The 27588-nt window shown below is 32.7% G+C and overlaps 3 protein-coding genes across 6 annotated transcripts in view; 1 reads left to right on the top strand and 2 right to left on the bottom strand.

Moving 5' to 3' along the window:
* The window catches only part of LOC130451599 (RNA helicase aquarius), a 55977-nt gene that overhangs the window by 12981 nt on the left and 15408 nt on the right, over positions 1 to 27588 (top strand). The window contains exon 6 of the mRNA XM_056790722.1: positions 26268 to 26381. Within this exon, the coding sequence (XP_056646700.1) occupies positions 26268 to 26381 (114 nt within the window). The remainder of the gene's footprint in view (positions 1 to 26267; positions 26382 to 27588) is intronic.
* On the bottom strand, positions 86 to 937 carry LOC130451604 (ras-like GTP-binding protein RHO). The gene has a single exon (XM_056790731.1). It carries the CDS (start codon positions 935 to 937, stop codon positions 293 to 295), a length of 645 nt encoding a protein of 214 aa, XP_056646709.1. The 3' UTR covers positions 86 to 292.
* LOC130451602 (G-protein coupled receptor Mth2-like) lies at positions 86 to 26294 on the bottom strand. Of its 4 annotated transcripts, none has more exons than XM_056790727.1 (8): positions 13474 to 13793; positions 9742 to 9999; positions 9472 to 9658; positions 8427 to 8611; positions 6104 to 6273; positions 5888 to 6026; positions 3672 to 3770; positions 86 to 3535 (listed from the first exon to the last, which is right to left on the bottom strand). In XM_056790727.1, exons 2-8 carry the CDS (start codon positions 9993 to 9995, stop codon positions 3322 to 3324), a joined length of 1248 nt encoding a protein of 415 aa, XP_056646705.1. In that variant the 5' UTR covers positions 9996 to 9999; positions 13474 to 13793; the 3' UTR covers positions 86 to 3321. The 4 variants fall into 4 exon arrangements, with proteins under 4 accessions (XP_056646705.1, XP_056646706.1, XP_056646707.1 ...); XM_056790728.1 differs by lacking the exon at positions 13474 to 13793 and adding an exon at positions 25770 to 26294 and having other exon boundaries at positions 1885 to 3535; XM_056790729.1 differs by having other exon boundaries at positions 1885 to 3535; positions 13613 to 13767.

Raw genomic sequence — 27588 nt, 5'->3', positions numbered from 1 at the left:
CAAACCTTTCTTAGTATTGCAAAATCATTTAGCAAAGAAAATCTTCATTCAACAAGCTTAAAAAAATTACAGTTATTATAAATAATTATCACCTATAAATAAAAGTTTTATTCAAAAGCAGATACAAAACGAACGGAAATCTCTCTGCGACAATTCAATAAATAAATACTTAGGTTTATGTACAATATTTAATTACTTTAATAGTTTCAATAGAAAATTATATTATAAACTAGTTTTTACAGCGTAATTGTATTTAAAAACGTCTCCTACTTAAAAATATTACAAAAAAATGCTAACCATAAACTTTACTCTTTATAAAAAATAATTTACTAGATCTTGTTTTGTTTTTTTCAGGGGTAGAAATAGCCCTTATCACATTTTCAAATACATCGTTAACTGCAACATTATTTTTTGACGAACATTCTATGTAACAAAAAGCTTTTATTTTTCTAGCTGTAGCCCTACCGTCCGATTTCCCTATGATTCGTTTCAGTTTGTACATTTTTTTATTCACGCGTAGATCAATTTTGTTTCCAACTAGTATAACTGGAATATTTCGGCAGGCTCTCTTTAATTCTGGATACCATTTGGTGACTACATTATCCAGAGATTTAGGTTTATCGAAAGAGAAACATATCAGAGCTACATCTGCTCCTGTATAGATGATGTTGCACAAGCAGTCGTAACGTTCTTGTCCGGCAGTATTCCACATGGCGAGTTCAATTTCTTTATCTGGTAGTTTAACATTAACTATGGAGTATTCCAAAATTTTAGGAACGTATTCTGAGGATTGTTTTCTAGTGAACGCCCTCAAGAGACTCGTTTTACCACAGCCCTCGTCTCCTAATATCACCAGCTTTTTTCTTTCCAAATGTATATAATCTAAGAGGTGATCTAGACTGAGAGAAACACTTTTTCGTGAAGTTGAAGTTTCCATTATTTACAAAACAATACTCTTCAAATAAGATATTATTTTAATTAACAGATTTAACATACTCTAAATGTTTGGAACAATTTATATACCTGTTATCAAGTTGATTACTTTTTAATAAAAAGTTGTTGACGAAAATATTCGTGTATTGCTTATATACTGGATGTCCTAGTACGTCTTCGTTTGATGTTATTCTGTTTGTAATATACAAATTAACACCTTAATATTTTCTAATTATTGCATTTGTGTAAAAATGAGAAAATGGCAGCATTAAAAATAAAACGTGATACAATTGTGTTTAAATTTACGAGGATTGTCTACAAAGTTTCCCCCGTTAGATGTGAGGAGACTATGTTGCGAAAGAAAAATTATTATGGAAAAAACGCCGAAAACTTTTCAAACAAACATTGAGTCGAAGCTAGGAGCAAACAATAAAATTACTTTGATGTACCCGGCAACACTGGAGTGCACGGGAATAAACAAGCTGGCTAACAAAGGCGGAGAACTCTTTTCAATGGACTACAACTTTGTGTAGATTTCGTAATAGCTCATGATAATAAAAAGTGGAACAACAAGAGGTCATCACAAACATGATGATCTGAAACAATCGTCCTTATTCTACTAATTGGACCCAAAAAGTTCTTTCATTAAGCAAAAACTAACTAAGGAGAGCTACTAATAGGCTCACAGGACATTGTTCGATGTCCTACTACCTGCAGGATACCTGGGAATCTCCTGAAATTTTTTCAGCCTTTCTCTCTGTGAGTGCGAGGCTGTCCATCGACGTACGCTACGGTACTTACAGTTATTATGCTTCTCAAAACCAGAAGAGGTAACCCACGGAACTCCTCAGACAGGTAACTCAATTTTCAAAGTCGACGCTACTTGACTTTACGCCCAAGCTAATCTTATTTAATTCCAAAAACATTTTCTTTTTCGAATAAAAAAAACAATCAACTTAATAATTTTTATTACAATATTAAAAAAGTAAATTAAAAGACTTTTATTATTTCATGACTGAACGTAATTTAATATATCTTCTCAAATTTCGAAACAGTATTTAATTTAATTGAATCGCTATGTACAAATAATGTTAAAAATTTACTGATAATGATTTTACTCGTGATCTGTAACATGCAGAGGATTGTTTGGAGACTTTCTTCTCTCTCACAAGTTGCCCGTAATGTAGGTTGATTGAGTTTTTTTTTTAAAACAATTTCGTTTTGTAGCTCCATAATAGTATCCACTTTATATGTTAATATTGTGTCATAATATGTCTAGATAGCAATTTCTTGCTTCATTATGATACCGCTCCTTCAAATCTCATAGAAAAATACGCTGTTATAAAATTAGAAATGTGTAATGTACAATAAATTACATCGAATAGTTTGAAGCAATTTGAAACTACCCTTCAAATGATAAGTTAGGATGCAGTTCACCCCAACTACAGTCTGTATATATATCTGGATGTTCTGGGTTTTCTCTACGTTTATTCATATCATATGTCAGGTATCAGGTTAAAAAATAGGATGAACTGTGAAAAGTAAGGCACAGAGGTGACTGATTCGAAGAATGAAATTTTAAAAACACCACTCGTGTTTCTACTGATTTTCTTAACAATATGAAATATGAAAAAGCGTAAAAATCTTGAATTATAATCATGAATTCGTATGTACCCGCCATGGTGTATGTCTTTTTATTCGTAAACAAAATTCCAACGTTTCTATCTATAGCTTTTTCCATGTTATTTGAAAATTTCGGCAATTTTGTTTTCCCATCCTTAAATCCTTTTTGCCGGTCTATTGTTCTCCATTCAAGGTGTTCAAACTCTTGAAGCTTCTTCTTTTCAATTGTTTCCATTACTGGTTCTTATTAAGGTCTTCTCTTATAGTTTCGTTTCTTAATCGATCCTTTCTGGTTACTCCTCTGACTCTGCTTAAGTACTGCTGCTTGAATTTTGCTTTTAAATGAGATGTAAGTACAATTATTACCATATGTTGAGTTAGCTTAAGTTTGTATTATCAAAAATATGCGAAAACTGGTCTAAGTGTTAGTAACAGACTACATAAGAAATAAAATTGTACTCGAAATTGAGGTTGATACGTCATTGCGGTGATTGTATGATATTTCATTTAATATTAATTAAATTTTTATTTCCATAGGAAAATTTATACAATAATTCAAGTTCAACTTGTAAATGCTTCTATTTATCCACAATTTAATAATCATTCTACCATTTTTTTAAATATATTTATATCGAACTCATATTTTCAAAAGAGTTTTCTGTAAGTTTTTCGTTGCGTAAACATTATTTCATTGTAGTTGGAGTTTCATTGGATTTCTTTGCAAAGCTTTATCTCTTCGTATAGTATTTTTCTTAATAGTACGTTTTAAAAATCAATATTTACTCTAGTTTTGGTTTCAAGACTAATATCTTCATCCAACTCCTCACATTCACTGTCTCTTTCATTTTTCCATTGTGGCGGGAATCTCCAAACGATGAATTTTCTATTAGCCAAAGTTCTTTTTATAGTTTTTCTGAATATCACCAGAAGCAAGAAAATTATTACACCTTGTAAAGCATTGACAATGTCTGTTACTAACCTGAAACCAAAAATGTCATTCGAAAAAAAATTCGATTATAAACAAGTTATATTTGAATTAATGTTAAGTGAGTCACTTTTCGTGAAACTGGATTAAAATGATTGTAAAAACAAAAATATATTAGTGAATTACTTGCCATAACCAGTTGGGAGATTTGTCTTCAAAAATTGTTGAGAAAATTTCGAAAATCCATGTAATGCCCATAATAAAGAACAATTTCACATACAATCTTAACCTAAAAATATAAGAATTGAGATATTTTTCAGGTATAAACAAAACTAAGCCAAATGTTTTCCCTTCATAACAAACTTTTTTAAAATGTGTGAAAATAGCTAGTAGGCAGACTTCGTAAAAAGCTTTTATAACACAGATTAGCGAGGACTTAAGACTAAGAGGTTTATACCTGCATGGCAATTTAAAATATCTATTGTGTGCCCTTTCTGCTAGAACTAAGGCCTAGATCGCACTACGGTTAAACCGCTGTGGTTTTTATTCGCGTGAATTTGTGCCCCTAGAAAACTAATACAAGCGGCCGCACCTGCGGTTTTTTCCCGCGGCTGATTTTAAAACCGTGATTTGCTACAAAATGCTCGCGGATAAAAACCGCGGCAAAATTTGTAATCTATAAACTTGGGTGACGCGCACGCACTGGCGTAAACGCGGGCGGTTTTTTGGTCAGTATTCGGTAGACCGTAACAGACAGGCGCTCCTCCGGTGAAATACATTTGCGAAATTTTGTATCCATATAGGTGATATACGGACGCACAATTTGTAAAATCTTATCGAAGCTGGCTACTGACATCCTATAGTAATTAAAAAAATTATCAGGATGGTCTCTCAAGCTTTGATGCTTCTTGTGAAAGAAACCTTCCTCAAATCTACGCCCAGTAAGTGGATGGATCTAATATTTTCGAAATTTGCGTTGACGTCTTCTTTTTCTATTTCTTATTATCTTATTACCTTGAAATCCATCTTCAAACTGCGGGTCGTTTCGCGATTTTTTATCGTGGTGTGTGCGTCTCAAGCGGTTTCGCGGTTGTAGCGATTAACCGCTTGCTGAAAAAAATCGTAGTGCGGCCTCGGCCTCATCTGGACAGATATGCTACATATTCGTAAAGTCCTAGTGCACTGATGCATGCTATTATTATATACCGATTCAGGAACTTAGTTCTCTACTTTCTATCTGAAAACCCAGGCACGGGTGCCTGCAGTCTCAGGTATTTCATTCTCTTCTTCATAGAACCGGCAGTCGTTGATAATTTTTTTATATTCTCGTGTTCATTTAGGTGACAGTGTCCTATTAGGAATCCTGTGAGAATGCGTAGGTTGTATGTGCTTAGGTTAATGTATTTATTCGGGCTTTCACAGTCTGAGGTTCAGAGGAAGAGTCAACGTTCATATTTTTCTTCTAAATTACATATGATGGATAGTTCGGGTATTAATTTTGACATTTTCATTTTAAATGCTGAAATGGGAATTTGTAATGTAAACTGAAATAAATCTATAGCAAACTCTAATGCTTCTATACAAAAACGACTACATTTCACGATTGCTGTAAAATGAAGTGCTACCACTCGAATGTGAGTTAAATCAAACTTTGAAAATGATTAATTGCTAATTTTATTTGTTAGGTATTTTTAATGCGTTATTTTACAAAAAATATTCAAAAGACTTTTTGAAAAAATGTTTTTCCGTTGATTTAATTGAAGGAAATTCCTAACAGAGTAATTTTTCTCCATTCCTAAAACAAAATATATCCCACGTAAAAATGTCCTTAATACAACGAGCGTCTCTCTGTTTCCCACCGAAGAAATGGTACTTGTTCGCTAATATGTCTCTAATTCTTCCCATAATCTTTTTTTCCCATACATTTCCCATTTTTTTCGTCTACCCACTACTTCGATCTAGGTCTGCCACACATCTTTTCTACCCGGTCACCATTGTAGCATAATCTTTGTTTCTACTTCTTGATTTGTTCTTCTCCTTTACCAATGCTCTTCGATCTTCATTGAACCCAGAATTGTTACAGTTATTTTCGTTCGTTTACCTTCAACTTTTCTCCACTTTTCGTCTTAGTGATTGTTTTTGTGTATGGAAAATTGGCATTGGCATTAAAATACGTAAAAATGTTTTTAGTCAGTACGATCAAATTTGATATTTTTGAATAGAAAAAGGAAAAGGTCAAGATGTCAAGATGGCGTGTGAAAGAATCATAGAGGTATGCATAATATTGCATCTAGAAGGCCGCTGATTAGTTGCAATGTTGGGCGCTTTCGACCAATAATCAACCTCTGGTTAAGAATATTGTGCGTATTACAAATTGCAACAGAATCAATCAATCAAATTGCTTACCTGTACTTATGAATTTTAGTTTCGGTACAACGTTTGGAACGATTCCATAATTCTATCATTGTCCAAATAAAAAAAATGATGTTCATCATTAATAAAACACTGATAGGTCCAATGAAATATATATTGGTTTGTTTGGTTGCTAAAATAGTAGTATTACAAATAATTTTTTTTATGTACATAGAAAATGTTAGGAAATTTGTGTAGTTAAATACTTACACTGGAACCAGCACCTACTTATACCAATTCCTGGGTGAATGCCTTCTAAGGCTCTGAGACGGCCAAAGTGTACGAATAGCAACCAACAAATAGCAAGAATTGGAGATCCAATACTATAAATGTGATACAATAATTTCCAGTTTTTAATACCAACCAAACATTTCGGTTGTCTGGAAATAAACAATTTTGACTAAAAAACTTGTTTTTTAAAATGCATAATTATGCCAACATAGTGATTAAAATTTATGACAAGTCATTATAAAACGTTACTGATGAATTTTGATGCGCATATGCGATAGTTTCGATACAAAATATTTGACCATATATTTTGGTACAAGTCCCTAGTAATTGACTTAACCTAATTGGAGGCTCTGCGAACATCTCCCATTAGTTCTTGGACGACTTGAACATCTATTTTGCATATTTTTCTATAATTTCTATGCTGTAATTGTTCATAATTTTCGGCTTGTTCCTTCCATCATACAATTTGCGAAATAAAAGTGCCAATAATCTTCAATTGAACGGGCATGAGATAAATTTGGAGGGTTATCTTGTTTTGGTACAAGAGGTATGTTATTTTGATTTAGCCAATTTGAACATGTCCTTGCATAATGGCTGGACGATAAGTCTGGATAAGACATTATATTTCACATTGTTGCACTCTCATATATTGTCAGTATAAAAACCATTGTTTCCTTTGATTTCCGAATTGGCAGTGTGAAATGTTTTTCATCGCCCATAACAATGGTTCATTCATATAATGTATCCGCCTTAGTTCACGAAAGCATCTTGGGATCCGTGCTAATTGGTTTGGAGCATATTTAGGACGCTTCTGTCTTTTTCGACCATTTCTTGTTAAATTCCGAGGTATTGTACTCTTTGAAGTATGCTAATTTTCTTACGGAAACCCCGACTCTGTATTTTGCTCTTTTCATCAGTTTTTTGGCTCTTTCACGCATAAAAATTGTTGATTTTCACTTTTTGGAAGGTTCAGAGACAGTATTCCTTCTTTACATCAGGTAAATGATTCTGTGTAAAATATTTTGGTTTTGAAAAATGTGAATTATAATTCAAGCTTATAGGAATCTGTCGAACCAAATTATAAACGCTTTTTATTCTTTTCAACTTATAAGACATTCTAATGCAACTGCTGTTGGGCTTGTCTGACTAATGTGGATAAACACATGAGAACATTTTGATATTGAATTATTAAAACCTATTTTTAAACTCCTAAATTTTTTGCCAAAATTATTGCGACATACGTTAAAAAAATATCGGATTAAGGGAATAATTGAAATTGACCTCTATCAACAAAAGTTTCAAATACAAGTTGTGATGATTTTTATAGCAGCAGTTACTTAACCCCAAACTAGTATGTCTCAAACCTTCATCTGTTGAGATACGCAGTAATAACTTTGAATCCATTCCGGTTCGTCAGTTTGCTGTTATATCCATTTTAGTAAGATCAACGAATTACCATTTAGCTCAAACAAAACTTAATGGTAATTGAAAAAAGTGCAAAAGAAGACCACAAAATTTTATTATGTTTATGTTGTAGTAACTATTTATATATGGTATGAGCTGGACGTATCGGTTAAGGATATAGAAAAGTTTAGACGACAATAAAAATATGAAAAATGGACAAAACTTTTTTATCATTTAAAATCTCGTCCAGGTCCGACATATGATTTGCAAATTAGAACCAAAAAAATCGTGAACTTAAGGATCGTTTTTATGCATATCCGGATTTTAATGCCAAAATTGTTAATGGATATGAGAGTTGAGTTATGGAAAACGAAACAAACCTCGTCTTAAAAAACCAAACATGAATGTTATACTCATTGTTTTGGTAGATGCACGATATGATCAGGGTTCGTTCCAAGAAAAACTACTGTGGACTCCGAATTTTAGAAGTAGGGACTGCAGTATAGGGATCACTTCTTCCCCATCAAGATAACGCGTCATGCCACAAATCACTCTTGGTTCGTGAGTTTTTGGCCGCTAGAAGTTTGTCTACACCTGTTTAACTAACCAGATTTAGTATCATGAGACTTGGATTCTCGAAAAAAAAAAAATCGTTTTGACACTATTCCTGATATTATGAAGGACACAACAGAGCAGTCGAGAGCAATTCCGCAATGGCTTTCTGTGATGGACTCAACTTTTTACTTAGATTTGATTAAATAATTCACCGTAATTTTTTATCATATCTTACTTACTTACGGATACTTTCCTAATTTATAAAAACATTAGAAGTTATGCGGCAACGTTAGTAGCCGAAATATTAATACCTAAGTAATAACTAATTTTGTTTACTACTCACATTACTTCTCTCCATATGTGGAAACACAATACGTTCAACCAGAAGAAACAATACATGAAGGAAAAATATAATAAATAAGCTAAAAACTCGCAAAGTCCTTCACGTATATATCCACTCAAATTTATTATAGATAACGTAAGATAAGCTATTGCCATTCCTGACAAGGTATGTAATAGAACTAAGTCCTAAAATAAAAAACAAATGAAACAGATATTTCAAATAAGCTAATTGACATTTCCAAAAATAAAAATATACATAAGAAATTTTTGAAGGGGTTGTACTCATCGGAGTAGCAAATCAGGATTAGATTTGCTACCTAAGTGTTCCTCTAGCGACGGGGAGTCCTCTCTGGTGATTGGAGATTGGTCAATGCTTGAAAATATCGGTTTATTGTCATCCTAGATTGCGAGAAATCGATAAGGAATTCCCTCTTCCAATCCAAAAACACACGCAGTAAACCAAAGTGACGCCACTGACCCAACGAGCACTCACCTTGCGATAACCCAATATTTCTATTCAAGTTCTTTCAATTGTGCTATGGAAAGATTCATGAATGTGTTCAACAAGTTTACGGACAGCGACCCTTCGATCTTTGAGCAGCTCATTGTTGATCTTCTGGACAATTTCATCCGAAATTGGCAGTCCTCCACTCCGTTCGGTTCTCAGCGAAAGTCCAATTATTGGACTGATCGGAAATGCAGCACTTTTGACCATAAATCTTAGTCAATTGCTGATGAATCTCCACTGGCGGTAACTTCCTTGAGTAAAGAAACCAGATCACTATTCGAATCTCGAACTTGGCGAGAGCGCAGAACAATACTCATATCTCTGAAGACTTTTCAGATCGGGATCAGGAACCTGAATTTTTGATAATTAATCCGAATCATGTTCACTGTTGTTCGGAAACTGATGGAAATAATCCGGTCATGTCAGTTGATAGTATATCGGTGGTAAAAGCAATAAGCTGAGAGGTTGTTTCTTATGTTTATGTTGTTTGAACTGATACAGGTCTCACTCTATGGACCTGATATGAAACTATATTTACCTGGAGATATAGTACAAACGGAGCCACTAAATAAACAATTATCGTTAGAATAATAAAAAATACAGAGATAAGTTGTAAAACTGTGAAAACAGTTCTGGTTATACGACTCCATTCATCAGATTCTGATTCATCTGCACATATTAGAAAAACTTCTGTATTTTTTGGCGCGAAAAATGTTTTGCAGTATCTGAAAAGTAAAAGCGTCACATAATTCCAAAACTAGGTGTAAGTTTGGGGTAATTACACAGGATATAGAAAAGCGTTACTTACTGGTCTGGAGACAATACAAAATCGTCGAATTTAATATCGCCGTTATTTTCGGTGTAAGTAATTGATGAATCATTTAAATCGGAGTAGAATTTATTTTTGCAATTCAATTCCTTTGCCATAGAACCGTCCTTACAGTGTCCATATTTTAGGAGTATATTAGGCTCCTGACAACAATTTGACATTCCATTTATCAAATGACTTTTTGACAATATTACAAGAAATATCGTTTGGAAAATCATCTCATTCATTCTCATTAATCTGAAACAAGGAGTGTATTATAAATAACATATTTATTTGTATATAAACCAATCATTAAGCCAATATGGGTTTATGGAATGGAGCTGCAAATACAATATATCAATAGTTCAGAGAAGCCATTCAAAAATATGGTAACCAATGCAGCTTGGTATACATCAAACCAGAAGATTCAAACAGGTCTCAAATAAATTAAGGTTGCTATTAAAGAAAAAAGCATCAAATACCTCTACAAACTCGAGAATGCAGTACTCTACCAATCAATCGAACCTTAAAATAATAGAAAACCCAAAATAAAATGATCATCAGACCTGATAGAAGCTTTTCTTGGAGAAGACCTCATTAAGTCACTGAGATAACAAAAACTATAGTGGAGAAATCTTGCAGGACAGTTTTATAATAATTTTCATATTATTAATAAAAACTTTTCCTATAATAGTTACGCAGATCTGCAAAAAAGTAGTGATAGAGAGCTTGCAGAAAAAGTAAGATCAAGAATAAGCATTGCAACACTTTTGAGGACTTTTCCTTACTCTTCTTGTAATTAATTCTCCAACGCGTCTTGGCATGCCACGAATTAGCTCATCATATTGGGTATATTGTTCCACTCTTCTTGAACAGCTGCAGTTAGGTCCCGGAGAGTTAAAGGGGGGTTCTCTCTATTGGATATTGCTCTGCCAAGATAATCCCATACATGTTCGATGGGATTCATGTCTATTGAATCTTTGGATATTTCCCTCTTGTAGCATATTCTGTACACTTGGTATGCGATGTGGTCTGGCATTATCGTCTTGCAAAGGTTGCACGATTGCTTGGATAATGTTTTGAGCGTATATGGCACCGGTCATTGTTCGCTCAATAAGAATAAGTGGAGTGCGGCGACCATACATTATACCCCCCCCCAAACATAACTGAACCTCCTTGACAAGGGACAACGCCTCTTGCGAAAATTAGTCGCTCTCTTCTACCTGGGCCTCTCCAAAATCTTTCCCGGCGACTATTACTCTGTAGGCCAAATCGTGAATCGTCAGAAAATAAGACGTCGCGCCATTGGCGACGTTCAGCTCTATGTCGAGGTAGAAGTCTAGGTACCCTTAAAGGTCTTCTTGCCCTGAGATTTAAATAATGTAACCTCCTTCTTATGGTACTTCTCGAAATTACTCTTCGGTAGGTATGCAAAAAATGACTTCGAAGGGCTGTTACAGTTATTCTTCGGTTTCTTCGAGTGATCTTCCCCCTCTGAAGTCACTATAGGTCGACCAGACAGCGGCCTTCGTGCAACGCCACCAGTTTCTTGAAAAAGGGCCACTACCCGCCTTATCGAGGTTCTTGGCAACGCCTAGCAATCTCATGATTTGAGAGACCCTCTTGGTGTAGGGCCACAATTCTTGCTTTATCAAATTGAGAAATCGGATTTCCTGGCATCTAAGACAAACTACAACGAATACTTTCTACACACACTACAATCCAAAACTGACTTCTTTTACAAAATTCTGAATATTTTCATACGAAAACAAGTTTTTGCTTCCTAATTGCTTTTATTTATATGATAAGATAAGAAGGTAAACAAGAAATGATGAAAATAAAATAATCATGTGACAAATAAACAAGGGGGTCAAGACTTTTGGAGGTGTGTATATTTTATGCTGAAATATTTATCTTTTGAAAATAATGTAGCTTACAAATAAAATATTAAATTGATCGAGAGACACCGTCATCAATAACTTTAAGTATAAAATTAAGGAAAGAAATTGATACTTTGAACCTGTTTATAGACAGTACCAGTTTTTATTATAGAAAGAATGTCATAAGATCTGTTTACATATAATGAGACCTTGACATGTGTACTCAAATACTTCTTATGAAAATGTTAGTAAATTCCTAAATATATTCCTTTCTGTCTTGTTTTCATCATGTTTTCTGTTTCGAAATGTTGTTTCGCAGTTTGCTGCTCCAGACTCTTTTCTTGGTCTATATTTTTGCAAAGCACACTTTATTATACCTTGTATTAATGATGTTGGATAACAATTACAAGTAATTGATTTCAAAATCACATGGTTTTGAACCAGACCTTTTTTCTTTATTACCTTATTTTCTTCACTTTCTTTCGTTGTTTTTTTATTTGTGAGTGTATCTGGAACTTAATGTATCGAAGCAACTCAATTCCTTTTGAAACTTAAAATATTTGAAATGGATATAATATTTTTGACATCTTGAAAAACAAGAATGTTTAAAAAAATTGTACGGCGTTATTTTCATTATCTTCCCATTACCTTGAATTGTAAAGAGGTTAGATTGTTAAATTTTCCCCCTGTAGATTATCCCTATAATTATGCAGTTATTGAATACTCTAGAATGATCTTAACCTACAGAATATTTGGATTCGATTGAAAAGCAGCGCAGGATAGTAGTAGACATTTGAGTTTTAAAAAACTTATTTTTGAAATGATTATTTGGCTGCCGGAAAACTGGATTTGACTATGGAAAATGTTTTAGACAATATTACCACTGTTGATCGATATAAAGCTTAGAAAATGTGAGTTACAATGCGACAGTTCCAGGAGGAGTAATTGTGAAGATATGTCTTTGATGGATAAATAAAACATCCGTTCTAATACGGAACGTTCCAGTCAAGATGCAGCTGCAGAGGTCTTCAAGTTAGACTTGGTGTTTAATGCTGGAGAGATATTTTATTTGGAAACCTGCAAATCTTCTATTTGGTTGACACAACTGTTCAAGGAAGGTACTCAAAGAAAAATTATAGAATAAGACAATGGCGCTGGCGTTTTCAGAAAGAATAACTATCACAATATAGGGATTCGTGAATTACAATGGCGACGACAGTTCTAGGAAGAGTAATTGTAACGACGTATCTTTGATTTCTGGTGAAGATGCAGTTACAGAGGTCTTCAAGTATGGTCCTATGATAGCGGCATATGGTTACAGTTGACTTGGACATATGAAGAAGTCTCGTAATCACACAGGTTTTATATGGAAGTGAGATAAGATTATGTTTAGCAGTGAAGATGCAGCTGTAGAGATCTTCAGGAGAAATAAAAATTTCGAGTCACTATTATACAAAACAACTCCAAATTTATACAATGCGGTTAAGAAAAGAACTTTTATAATGGTTTATGTAGCAATAACGTAAAGAATTTTTAACAGAATAATAAAAAGAAATTGAGAATTGCGATTGTTGAGGTTCTAACGAAACAAAAATTATCTCTACTATATGTTAAAAGATTTGCAAGATTTATAATAAAAGAATCCTGTTATTTACTAAAATATGTTCCCTTGTTTTTCCTTTAAGCTACGTTAAAATGATTAATTACTTCTCAAAAGTGATAAAAAGTATTTAAAACACTCATGTTTTATGAGTTAAGTTGAAGATAAGCATTTAGATTTCAAAAAATCATAAGTAAATATTTGACAAACACCTGATGAGTATATTTTCGAACATTAATTGAAACTACATACCCCAAACAACTGACACAAAAAGAAATCACTAAGTTTCGCGAAGCCGATTATATATTTTATCACAACATCGAGAGTACACAAGTCAGATTCAAACGTACACAATTTTTAATTGGAAATGGAATGTGCAAAAATAATGTACCAGTGCTAACATCTGAATTTAGTATGCGTTTGCGCAATTCGTTTTGAAAAAATATTCCTCGTACTTTTACATATTTTATGTATAATTTGTCATTCACAAAAAATAATTTTGAGATTATGCACACATGTAAGAAAGATCTGTCTACTCAAATGTCTGGGATTTAAAATTTATATTTAATACTAAGTAGTGAGCTGCATATCTAGCAAAAGATAAAATGATAAAATGATGCAAAATAAGCAAATAGATTATAATAATCACCGTTATCGATTGAATTAAACAAATTCAACTTCTTAATTGTACTATTGATATTATTTATATGTTTGTTGAATGAGAAAAAATATGATTTTTTCCATTTTTAAAAACTAGTTTTTGAGATATATTAAAACATAATTGGATATAAAGTTTTTATATATTAATTATCTATATAATAATTTGTAATTAATGAAGAACCCTATGTATTTACAGCTGATGGTCTCATAAATGGAAATTTTTTATTAAATCTTGAAAATTTGGTATTTATGAGTGGATATCTCTTCATTCGATTCGACGCGAATATGAGAATGAAATAAATGTTTTGAACCTTTTGAGCAAATTTGAATTTGAAAGTAATTGTTTCTCATCTGGATTTTTTTATAGAAACAACGGAATATGACGAATTGTTCAAAACTTTTACATCCTATCATCAAATGGCGTCAACTACGGGTAACTGATCAGTTCTCTACTGCATGACCCTGATAGTTCGATTTGAGAGGATGGAAAAATCTAATCCATCCATAGGGGCCTTTTGCCTGTCTTGCTCTATTTGAAGTTGACTGGTGACTGGTCTTTCAACCAAACATGGTTATCTGCGACGCCATTTTTACACTATAGGCATCACATCTAAGAGGCTCAATCACATGGGCACGCCTTATAGTTTTCCCAGTGGTTGAAGCCTAGATGCTGGTTGGGTTTATTAATTAATTTTCTACGTAAAAAATCAACATACCCAAGAACGAATAAAATTTTTTTATATGACTATCAAAACCAATTCATCTGCCAAATTTATATGAAATTTATTACAGATAACATCAGAAACATGGCGGATACTAACAATAAAACTGCTGTAGCGAAAGTATCTCTTATGGGATATTATAGTTGAAAAAGTGTTCAGCTGTATAGGACAAATAACAGTTCAAAAAGGGTCAGATATGAATGTAGCAATAGCTATATCATTCAACCCCCATGTACAAAATTTGGTTGAAATCGAAGTCATAAGATTTGAACCCTTTGAAATGTCGAATTCCGTTGCAAAAGCTCAAATTCAAACCTCTATAACTTGCCTTGCATAATCAAGGGGAAAGAGGTATATATTTTCTATGATAGTACCCATAGTCTTCTTTCGATTTTTCCTCATTACCACTTTTCAGATGCTGATCTGTAGATAATATTAATTTTTATGTGGATTTTTTTGAAAAAAAAAATTTGTCTCGACTTTCATCCTGTATAATACACGTATGTTTGAGAATGTAGAATTGCAATGGAATTGAGAACAGAGATTGAGGTTTTCTCAATCGATTGATACCATAATTACCACGATTACTCTCATAGTTTCGAATTTATTCAATTTTATACTCAGGGACGACAACAATATTCCGAATATTTCTCGGTTTTGTGCCAAAATATTGAAAATATGGGTTTGTTTTAAATTATGTGAAAAATGAGCAAATGTCATGTATTCGTCGCCGGAGATTTCAGAAAAAATATTAGTTTTCAGATCGGAATTGTCGTTTTTTCACTCTAAAATAATTATTATGGGAAAAGGTGCACCTAGAGTGATCGTAATTTGGCGATTCCTGATGCTAATGTAGTGTTACCCTTATTTAACAAATTTTGACGGACATTTTTCGTGTACACAGATATGTCTCCTTATCTATACCCTTCAAAGTCTCTATAAAAAGTACATTTTAAATCATAACCTTATTAAGTATGCTTATGAAATGTGGCCAATGGATTAAGTTATTGCTCCGACGAATTTTTTAATAAACTAACGATATGCTACTATTTACAGTACATAATTCGTTTTTCTTTTTAGTTTTAAAATGTTTAGATAGCGCCTACCAAATATTCTAGTTTTAGATCATAGGTATTTTCGTTGCACGAGAAATGTGCGATTTTCATAATTTAAAATTCACTACAATTTCAAAAGACACAAAATGTTTGGATTATACATAAAATAAGAATAATATTTGACAGGTTTTTTAGAATTTATTATATGGAAATTCTTTCATTGAATGAATAATGTAGAGATTGATTTAGCTATTCTACAAGTAAAAATACGGATTGCATCATCAAGTAGATATTATATAGATGGATAAAATTTCGACGTTATTATTTTTTATTCAGTAGTATGCATGAATATTTATATGTTACAACTAAACATCGAAATTGGCTAATGTCAACATTACCAAGGTGTAGTTGAGTTTAACAAAAATGTTATTTTACGGTTTTAGTCTAATTATTTAAAAATTAAATTCTTTAAGTAATATTAACGGCATTAAACGGATACTTCAACTAGAAAATTATAATAATTTAGCTTTAAAAACTCATATAAGGAATTTACTTAAACTCAAACAGTACTTTTAGGTCTAGTTTAACAATAACACCTGCTAATACTCCAAATTATAGACAACCAACACCTATCTTTTCACCAAATTTGAGTAACAACAAAATTTTCAACCACAGTAACCAACTTTCATGAATTCACTTCAATTCGGACCGAATTTCCAACATAATAATAATTCTTACAATTGGTTATAACGATCTTCCTATTCAACGTCATCCCTTTTCGAAAAATCAAAATCGTTAACTGATTTTCTACAACCAATATAGTCAAACAGACTCTAAAAGTCAAAATATTCCTAGATAACAAATTATTAGACCTAATAATTCACAAAACATCAACATTACTAACAAATTTACCTCATGTATTCAACTCACTTAAACTCAAACAAAACTTTTAGGTCTAGTTTAACAATAACACCTGCTAATACTCCAAATTATAGACAACCAACACCTATCTTTTCACCAAATTTGAGTAACAACAAAATTTTCAACCACAGTAACCAACTTTCATGAATTCACTTCAATTCGGACCGAATTTCCAACATAATAATAATTCTTACAATTGGTTATAACGATCTTCCTATTCAACGTCATCCCTTTTCGAAAAATCAAAATCGTTAACTGATTTTCTACAACCAATATAGTCAAACAGACTCTAAAAGTCAAAATATTCCTAGATAACAAATTATTAGACCTAATAATTCACAAAACATCAACATTACTAACAAATTTACCTCATGTATTCAACTCACTTAAACTCAAACAAAACTTTTAGGTCTAGTTTAACAATAACACCTGCTAATACTCCAAATTATAGACAACCAACACCTATCTTTTCACCAAATTTGAGTAACAACAAACTTTTCAATCACAGCAACCAACTTTCATGAATTCACTTCAATTCGGACCGAATTTCCAACATAATAATAATTCTTACAATTGATCATAACGATCTTCCTATTCAACGTCATCCCTTTTCGAAAAATCAAAATCGTTAACTGATTTTCTACAACCAATATAGTCAAACAGACTCTAAAAGTCAAAATATTCCTAGACAACAAATTAATAGACCTAATAATTCACAAAACATCAACATTACTAACAAATTTACCTCACGTATTCAACTCACTTAAACTCAAACAAAACTTTTAGGTCTAGTTTAACAATAACACCTGCTAATACTCCAAATTATAGACAACCAACACCTATCTTTTCACCAAATTTGAGTAACAACAAACTTTTCAATCACAGCAACCAACTTTCATGAATTCACTTCAATTCGGACCGAATTTCCAACATAATAATAATTCTTACAATTGGTTATAACGATCTTCCTATTCAACGTCATCCCTTTTCGAAAAATCAAAATCGTTAACTGATTTTCTACAACCAATATAGTCAAACAGACTCTAAAAGTCAAAATATTCCTAGATAACAAATTATTAGACCTAATAATTCACAAAACATCAACATTACTAACAAATTTACCTCATGTATTCAACTCACTTAAACTCAAACAAAACTTTTAGGTCTAGTTTAACAATAACACCTGCTAATACTCCAAATTATAGACAACCAACACCTATCTTTTCACCAAATTTGAGTAACAACAAAATTTTCAACCACAGTAACCAACTTTCATGAATTCACTTCAATTCGGACCGAATTTCCAACATAATAATAATTCTTACAATTGGTTATAACGATCTTCCTATTCAACGTCATCCCTTTTCGAAAAATCAAAATCGTTAACTGACTTTCTATAACCAATATAGTCAAACAGACTCTCAAAGTCAAAATATTCCTAGACAACAAATTAATAGATCTAATAATTCACAAAACTATAAGCCAGAATCCATGACACATCATCAAGTACCACCAGATTTCACCCCAAATCTAAATTCATATCTAATGAGCTTTACACTCGAACTGTTGATTATCTAAATCAACAAATAAATTATAATATTGAAACTTCAAACTCAGTAGAATATCCAAATGAAAATTGTCAATCAACAGATAACCTTAACCCATATGTCTCTGACCCTGAAACTGAATACTTCTGTGATTACGGAATTATCATTACGCACATGTTAATGATCATGTAACTAACAACCAAGATATGTTCTCATGCAACGATCCTCAAAATGCAATTCAGAATTTTCCCGAAAAAATTCACATTTCCACAATCAGACGTAATATTAGTAAACGCTTTAAAATCAAATCTACCGTACATCAAAACTATTATTATTATAATATGCCATAGCCATTCCAGGCCGTTGCCTTAATATGAAAACCTAAGAAATGGTTTAGTAATGCCTAGAGTAAATATTGATAATAATTTTGCCATAACTACAATAATTAATAAACATTTTCAAATTGAAATTATAAATCCACTTGAAATCAGAAATTTATTAGTCGAATTTTTGAAGGAAAAATTAGACTATTACGGTAGGCATGACTAGTAGAAAAAAGGGGGGCACATCATTTTTCCCATGTTTTGAGACCTCCTGAACACGATTATGATGGTTTTTCGAATGTCTGTAGTTTATATATATATCTATATATCTGTTTAAGCTACAATTTTTATTTTCGTCTCTCGAGCAATTGCTATGGGTCCGATTTGGTTCAAAATTATCATACATGGCTTTTTTGGCGGCGGATTGATGTTATTAGAGTTTGGTTGAAAACAAATGAATATTTCGAGGGGTCGCAGTGCAAAAAAGTGGTTTTTGACCTTTGCTCACCTCTGCAGGTCAAAGGAAAAGCGACTGAAAAATGAAATTTCACCTGTAGGTTCAATTAGTTGCGAGATGATTTCCTGTCTAAGGTCGAAACTTTGTTATATTTTCTTATTTGTTGGCCAGAAAAAGTTTAAGTATTATTAAGTATTTTTCGCAGTGACGTCCACCACATTCAGAAGATCTGTATAATATTTTAAAATATAATTATTATTTTCACCTTCTATGTCGTGTGGAATTTTGAGAATTCGAAATTATGGTATTCCCAGACCAAAACAGCGACAAATATTGAATAACATCTACGTCCGAAATACGTGACGTCCATCGACCTTTTTGTCGATCTCGACATCCCTATTGCAAAGAGACAGAAGGTAATCTGCTGACCGGTCCGTATATAGTTTTTTATCAACAATATTCTAACATGTTTCCAAAGAATATTATGAAGTAATAGATTATAAGAAAACGTATGAAAAATAGTTCCAACGACACGTTCTTCAAATCTCTTAAAACACTGAACAAACATCTCAAAAGGTTGAAAAATGAATCTATATATATGGAATTATAATTCGGAAAAATTGCAGGTTCAATTTTACTACTCGGCAAGTTTTCGAGATCGCTGAGCAAGAATATCATGATAGAAAAGCTCTGCGAGGTACCTAGTTCCCAGGGTGGCTGACATCTACTGTGGAAATCCGTCATCAATATTTTTTAGTAGATTCCAAGATCTCAATCTGCCTACTCCTTGGAATTTCACCGAAGAAATGAAAAGCTGAAACAAAAAAAGGGGCGATTCGTGGCGTAGAGTAGGCAGATTAAGACCATTAAATCGGATCGCTTCTTACCAATGAACGAATAAAAGTGGGAGCCGAAACGTCGAGAAGTTTCAAAATTCCTACGCAGTTCAAACAGTTTTTTTCTAAGTATTGGGTCACGTCTTACTAATTAGCGAAAAACCACCCTTATCTTGATAATTACTTTAAAGTGGGAGCCGAAACGTCGATAATTTTCCAAACTCGAACGCTGTTCAACACGTTTTTCTAGAATCGGATCACATCTTACCAATAAAGGAGTAACCACCCTATCCCCTCCGTTCTATTGATAATGGCCTCAAAGTTGGAGCCGAAGCGTCGAGAATTTTCAAAATTGAAAAGAGTTTAAGTGTAAATGTGGTTTCACAAAGATCAATGCGGCATGAATCCTGTTGAGTGGGAATGGGATTAATTGTAAAAATATTGAAAATTATTCCGCCATAGAAACTGCAGACTTAGGTAATGAAATAAAAGGCGATGAAAGTGAAGACACGTAACTATACTGCACCAAAAAAATGAACATGTAATTATTGTTCCACTATCATACTTTAAACTATAAATTATTGAATTTTTATAATGAATTATAAGTTATACCTGCAATCTTTAATAATGAGAATATCGTACACTTTTTCTTTCGCGGTATTTTCGGTTCAATGACCTCGAAAATTCTTATGATCTATATATTTGGCCAATTACATAACGAATTTTCACGGGATTCCAGTAGATGTCGGCCACTCTAGGCACCAGGTCCCTCGTAGATGTCATTTTGTCATGATATTCGTGTTCGGCAACCTCGAAATCCACCGCGTACTAAAATTGAACTCATTTCCGACAATATTTACCGAGTTGGAAATATTTTATTTTACAACCATCCGAAATGCACTATTCCAAATGCATTTATCCCCTGCACAAATGCGATTCTCGATTCTTATTCATAATTTTTGTTCAGAAAGTTTCCTCAGGCTCTCTCAAACGCATCTTGATCAGTCAAAACTCTGTCGAAAATACCAGACATACGTAGTTGTCTGAAGTAATTTAAGACGGTGTGCTGCGCCGTATCAGCTGTGCCCATAGCCAAAAGTAGTTTTCTTTGTTTTATTACAAAACCTTGAGCGTTATGCATGAAATAAAATATTTTTCTGCTTAATTCGAGTAGGCGCCATCGGTTGATGCACCATAATCTAGAAAGTAATGGATGATGTTCAAGAAAAGATTAATATTCCTCCATACAAACAAGTTTTTCAACAATATCCCAGCAAATAAGGGACGCGGTGTTTCTTTGACGACGAATTCGCAATGAGCAGATCACAAGGAATTTTTGTTATATTGCAGTATTGAATTCATGACATAAATTTGATAGGTCTTGAAAGTACTAAGAATACGCAGAACTTCAATAAGAATGGCGGATATAATATCAATTTATTTGTGAAATTTACAAATAAAAAGACGACCGATGACGAAGTTTTCAATACTATTCAATTCTAACATTGCATATATTTTGTAGTTTATCAAGGATTAAGACGACTAGGCAGAAAATTTAGAATACAGAATGATGGTAGGAACTAAACAGTAAACAATAAATAAGTTCAAAGAATAACTCTGGAAAGAAAAAGCACATGAAGAAGAGTTTGATATATGTGATAATAGGCATGTTAGAAATTGTTCTGAGTTGTCAGCTCGTTGAGTGACATCATGTTTGCACCGTCCATCGTGCAACATAAATAGGGAATATTTAGTTTTATTTGAGATTGAAAATAGATACCAAAGAAATGTTAAAATCAATCTATAGTAATCATTTAATAAAACAACAGTGTAAATGAGTGATTTATAAGTTTAAATGACTCAGTTAAGGACAAAACTGTCTGTCTAAACACTATTGACTACTTGAAATGGATATGTACGGGAAATAGATCTAAAACATTGACCTACGGTTTTCTTCTTCATCATGCCACAAGTCGCGAGTTTTTGTCGCTAAAAATTCGTCCAGAAATGCTTTTAGTCATGGATTCAAATTTGTTATAAATGTAAAACAATCACTTTCTTTTTTATCACACCTCGTATAGCATTTATTTCGAAATTCCTGAGCAGTGTTTTATTATGTCATGAAAAATTTCCCGTCGCTTAGTTTATTCTTGATCAAATTTATAATAAATTGGATTATATTTAGTACAGGCTCCGAAGCTTAGTTTAATGACAATATTTATTATTGTTTTTAATTTCTAACATATGGCAATAAATAATTGAAAAAAAAACGCATAAATTTTAATTAGAAGTAAAACATGGTTAATAAAAGTGATACATATACACCAATTTTAACAATTTTGAGGTGAACTCAGCAAAGTAAAACTTGAAAAAACAATTTCAAATTTCTATATTTGCGGATATGTAATAATAATTTATAAAACGTTTTGAGAAATTTCGTTGAAATGATAATAATTACTATCAAATATTTGAATCGTAAATTGTTTCATGAGACCGATTTAATTAAAAGATAATTCGCCATATGGAAATATCATACATGTAAAACAAATTTGCATTAATAAATAATATCAAAAATAGAACAGTCGTAATATATATATATGACTAATGATAGTTTTTCCTACCAGCATGATTCCCAAATCATTGAATCTTCTTCGAAGTGTTTTATACATCGTGAATTTTAAATATCCCCTTAAAACATTTATAAGGGTTGACTCGGGGTGATCGTTTTCTGTTTAAAGTTAATAAAAATGATATTTTCTAAATATTTTTCTCATTTTACCAGCAATGGACCATTGCAGGGCCGGATTAAGATTTATAAGGCCTGGGGCTAATATAATGACGGGGCCCCCTTAAGAAATTCGAAAACCCGGAAAAATTCACAAAATAATATCAATACGTTAGATTTGTGGTATCAACACATCAAAAAATACAGAATGATGGGGCCCTCTTGGACCTGGGGCCCGGGGCTATAGCCCCCCCAAGCCCCTAGCTTAATCCGGCCTTGGACCATTGACAGCTTTATCAAAATTTTTCTTCGTTCGCATAATCCATGAGAAATTTGTTAGGCCAAAAATACGAATTCAGTTCTATTTATATGTTTTACATGCTTCTCATGGCATCTTCTGAGAGTACCAACTGCTTTATATAATTTTCATACCATGGTCTTATTCTTTTAACTTGCTTGAGTAGGAAAAACCTTATCTCAAGATGGTAGGTGCACGAGAGAACAAATAACGGCCAAAAGAGGAGATCGACGCCAAAGAAGGCCAAGGCCATCAGTCAAAAGTCATGACGAACGTTTTTTTTAGTATTATTTATTTATTTACACCATCCTACAGCACATGGGCCAATTAAAAGGTGGGGAAAACATACATAAGAGTTAAAAATTGAACACTTAAAGTTGTAAAGTTCAAATAAACAATGGTACATTTAGATAAAGTGTAAACGGTAAAAATTTTCTGTTTTATATTGAAAATAGTACTGCAAAAAATGTCCAGAGATTTCTGCATATGACAGTGATTTTGATTCATTCGATATGAATGAGAGAATTTGAGAACATTAATTCTAGCAACTGGAAAGTGGTTAGGTTAGGTTAGGTTAGGTTAGGTTATTCGTCACAATTTTGTGGAGGAATATCAAGGAAGAACACATACGTCATTAAACCGTTGTAACAGTGTATTTCGAGGTATTCCTTGCGGTAGATAAATATTTTTTATTGTTTTTGTTTATTCGCAGCATACATTTTTAACGTATATTATGCATTATTGCGAAAACAGTCATTATCCAGATTTATCCTTAATTAGATGTATCATTCGAATGACTACCTGAGTATTTTTAACCGTCTTGTCACTCCATTCCAAGTATAGCAGATATTTTCTATTAAATTATTTGACACACCTCTTTAATATAGTTTATGAATTATTACTACGTAATAATGATTTTCTTTCTATTTATTTACATGTAAAAGAAGTTTGTAAAATATATCGGAGTCAACAAAATATTCAGAATGAACTGACTGTATTCAAGACCTCGCGCAACCTATCAGGTTGTAACAATCTCTCTGTTAACAGTTTTACCACACTTGGTACAGATTTTTTAATCAATATTTTGGCTTGAAATGACACATGCGATAATAGAAAAATCCACTAACTAGTCAATTGTTAGTATCAAGTTTTTAATATTTCAAATTTCACACTTTCGGTGCGCTCGCCTCTCTGCGCTCAGTTCCGTCTGAATCGAGTATAAATATCATAAAAAATATATTTCCGAATTCCATTCTTATACTATGGAGAATGGACATTTTTTAGTTTTGTAATTTTTTGAAAATTCTGACATTTTCGAGGAAAAGTCGATTAACACAAAAAAGTGAGGAGTTGGCTATGAATTTATACATCAAATTTGACAATTAGCAGTTCAGTTCTTATATTAATTAAATTGTTATAATAATTTTTTAAATGAGTGGACAATTCTTGTAGCCAATAGCTGATGATCATTTTATATTACGTTGCGTTTGTCTGTAATGCGATTCCACAATTCTTCTCGGGAATCAACTGGAGAAGAATAAACAAACTCCTTTAACGCCCCCAAAGAAATTAATCACATCTATTGAGATCCGGTGAGCAGGGAGGCCAAGCTTGAGCACAAAAAGTCTCTAAAATGAGTTGGTGCTTTATCACACAAAAACTAACGATACAATCTCAATCCTAATAGCAAAGTGTCAAATAAATGCGCAAGAGTATTTTAGAGAAACTGGTTCAATCAAATAATAATCGATAAGCAGAGATTAACCTTATACTCACGTTGGAAATGCCATTCATTTTTTACATAGGGGTTTTGTAACATCCTCACGAGTAAAGCAAACCTCATCAATAAAAATAATTTTCTTTTGAAAGTGAATATCCTAACGTGAAATAGATCGACAGAAACTGAGAGGCTGATCCAAATCTTGAGGTAACAAATCTTGCACTTTTTGAGCATGATATGGATGTAATAAATTAATAATTGTACTGATGATCTTGACACACAGTTAGAAACTTTGTCTAGATAAAGTTGTTGATCGTCAATGGTATTCAAATAAGTTAGTTCTTCATCACGCACACTCATTTGAGCAGGACGTTCTCGATTATCACTAACTAACTTTCCTGTTTGTCGAGCCCATCTTTCAACATTAGAAAATGGTTCTCTGTGAGGAACCACGCGATTAGGAAACGTCCTTCGATATCCTTCCACGCTTCTTCTACAGTTCCATTCACAAAAACTTTCCACTCATTCAAAACATACTTACAACAATTTAATTACTAGACGAACTGAACATCAATCAAATTTGATGTATCAATTCATAGCCAATTATTGACTTTTTTGTAATTTTTTAAATAACATTATTGAGGCTGAACACACTGTTACACTACAACTACACCAACACGGTCTGACACGCGTTTCGATAACAAAATTATCGACTTCAGAGTAAGGTAAACTGTAGTAAGTAACAGCTGTAAGTAAACTGCAGTTCACCTTCAGTCTTGGTTATCGAAATGCGTGTCAAACAATGTAATTTTGAGTGTAGGTGTAGTTGTAGTGTAAACAGTGTGTTCAGTATAAATATTAGCAACGGTCCAAAAAATCCAACTTAGTTAACATCAATCAACTGACATATAAAAAAATTGTGAAATAGAACACCCCAATCAACCTCCCAGAATGTTTCGATCATTCCTTAAAGCCGTTAACAGTATCATAAAGTTTACCAAAATTGGTATTTTCAAGCTGCTGGCTTGCAAAAAATTGATTTGTTTTGAAATTTTTTACCCAACTTTGAGGCTCTATAACTTAGTATAAAAGTAAATTGCCCCCAATCGTTATATTTTGGGCTCCTCTATAGGCCTCTGCTCTGTGTGGGTTATTATAGGACACACTCTGTATATACTACATTGGAATTTAAGTTCAGCTGCTTTTTTCCTATTTATAAAATTGCTGTACTTTAGAACATTATTGACCTCAAGTAATTTATGATAATTTTTGAAAATTACTTACATTGTACTCAATAGTTGCAAATCCAGAATAATCACAAAATCGCTTCTTGTACCTTTCACAAACCACTATGTGTAAATTGACTGAAAACAAACAAATCACTCGATTATAAATAATCCTACGCTTATCTCGAAACCAAAACCCCTATATATACAATTTCGCTTTCATCAGTGAGGTCGACTTAGGTAAAACCTGAATAATTTGAATCAATCCTTTTCAAAATATCGTCATTATATCAATTTGACGTTACTCATTCAGGAAATTAATTTTTTTTACATGAAATCGATGATTGTTGTTACTGATTCACTTTTATAAGAAAATTTGCTATATATCTTTGAATAGATTTATAATTTTTTAATAGGTTATTAACGCATCTTTATCTATTATAATCCTTGAAGCTTGAATTACTAAAAACTTCGCGACTAAGGAAAATATATAATCCAACCAATTTATTGTGGAAATCGCAGTACTATTTATCATAAATACTTTTTGTTGTTACAGCTTTTGGAAATGCTGAAATTCTACTCCAGATTTGAAATAAGTGATGAATCCGGCGATCCTCTTACAGATCATGACATGACTCAGATCCATTATTCAAAAATAACCAGCTTGCAGGTGATAATCTTTTATCTAAATAATATTTTGTGATAACCTTTAATAAAATATTAATGCACACACATGGGCGGTCCTAAGAAGGGGGATCTGGAACATTCCTCGAAATGGAATATTGAAAAAGTTTAGCTTTGAGAAAAATTTTACTTGAAATCTAAGTTGTAAAAGTGGATGGGACCGAAATACCATATTAAAAATTAATAGAAATATTATCAAACAGTAGACGGAGGGCTCTAAAACAATAGACAGTACTGGAATAATGAACACCACAAAACACTGAAATTTTGGGTAAAAAAGCAACTAAAAAATGTAATTCGAACTTAAACATTAGCCAAGCAGCTATTAATGATCCGAGCTCCAATATCTGATCACAGCTTGACATTTTTCAATTGCTGCTTGAAAATTGCTTAATGTATTGCTCAAGCTTTCAGAGTGTTTGGTTCTAGGCCTGTACACTACTATTCCAGTTCTGTCTGCTGTTTCTGAGCCATCTGCATACCATTTGATGACATTTTCACTCTTTTCTCGTATATATTAAGGTAAACAATTCATATGTTAAAAGTGAAAACATGAATTTCTTGAGGAGGCTTCGAAAGAACACTTGATTGGTATTCTTGAAGATTGAGCTTCCAATATAAAGCTAATGATGAAGGGAGTTACGAAAACGTTTCGGAGTTTCTTCCCAAAGTATTTTCAGAATTTTATTTGGAAAATAGAGCGATTTAAAGACACAACTTTTGAGAATACCAAAACGTATTCACGACCAAAAGTAGAGAGCTACTTCCAGAGAGTAAAAAATCCTGTTCTGCAGCTCTGACAATTGAAGTGATCAGCAAAATTGTAGAGAATTATGATAAAAACTCACTCGAAAGGCTTATATAAACGGTTCTACTAAATATCTGCCATCAAGCTCCTTTCGCGTGGCAATAAACCAACCTTAGGCTTACTAGAATTGAATTTAATACACCATATTCTCCAAAACTGAACAGGGTGGAGAAAAACCTACCGCTTCATCTGAATGCTTAACATCGAACAAAGAAGTATCCAGCTCGTCTACTGCAGAAGATGTTAAGCAAAAGAACATCGATATCGAAACGAATCCAATCCAAATCCGGATTGGAAGAGGACAGAAATTTGAAGAAAAATTATCCAGCAAGTATTAATGGATACGTATAGGCATGGAAAGTATTGGAATTGATATCAAGAACGT

The sequence above is a fragment of the Diorhabda sublineata genome, chromosome X (genome assembly GCF_026230105.1).
Source record: "Diorhabda sublineata isolate icDioSubl1.1 chromosome X, icDioSubl1.1, whole genome shotgun sequence".
Taxonomy (NCBI): domain Eukaryota; kingdom Metazoa; phylum Arthropoda; class Insecta; order Coleoptera; family Chrysomelidae; genus Diorhabda; species Diorhabda sublineata.
The sequence above is the reverse complement of the archived record's forward strand: the minus strand, read 5'-3'. Positions and strand labels throughout refer to the sequence as shown.

Excerpts from the sequence above, each read along its gene's own strand:
- LOC130451604 (XM_056790731.1), bottom strand. The coding sequence starts at position 937 with ATGGAAACTTCAACTTCACGAAAAAGTGTTTCTCTCAGTCTAGATCAC.
- LOC130451602 (XM_056790728.1), bottom strand. The coding sequence starts at position 9,995 with ATGAGAATGAATGAGATGATTTTCCAAACGATATTTCTTGTAATATTG. Across the intron at positions 9,659-9,741 it reads TTTGTATTGTCTCCAGACCA|ATACTGCAAAACATTTTTCG; the intron begins GTAAGTAACGCT and ends TTTACTTTTCAG. Across the intron at positions 3,771-5,887 it reads ACTAAAATTCATAAGTACAG|GTTAAGATTGTATGTGAAAT; the intron begins GTAAGCAATTTG and ends TTATATTTTTAG.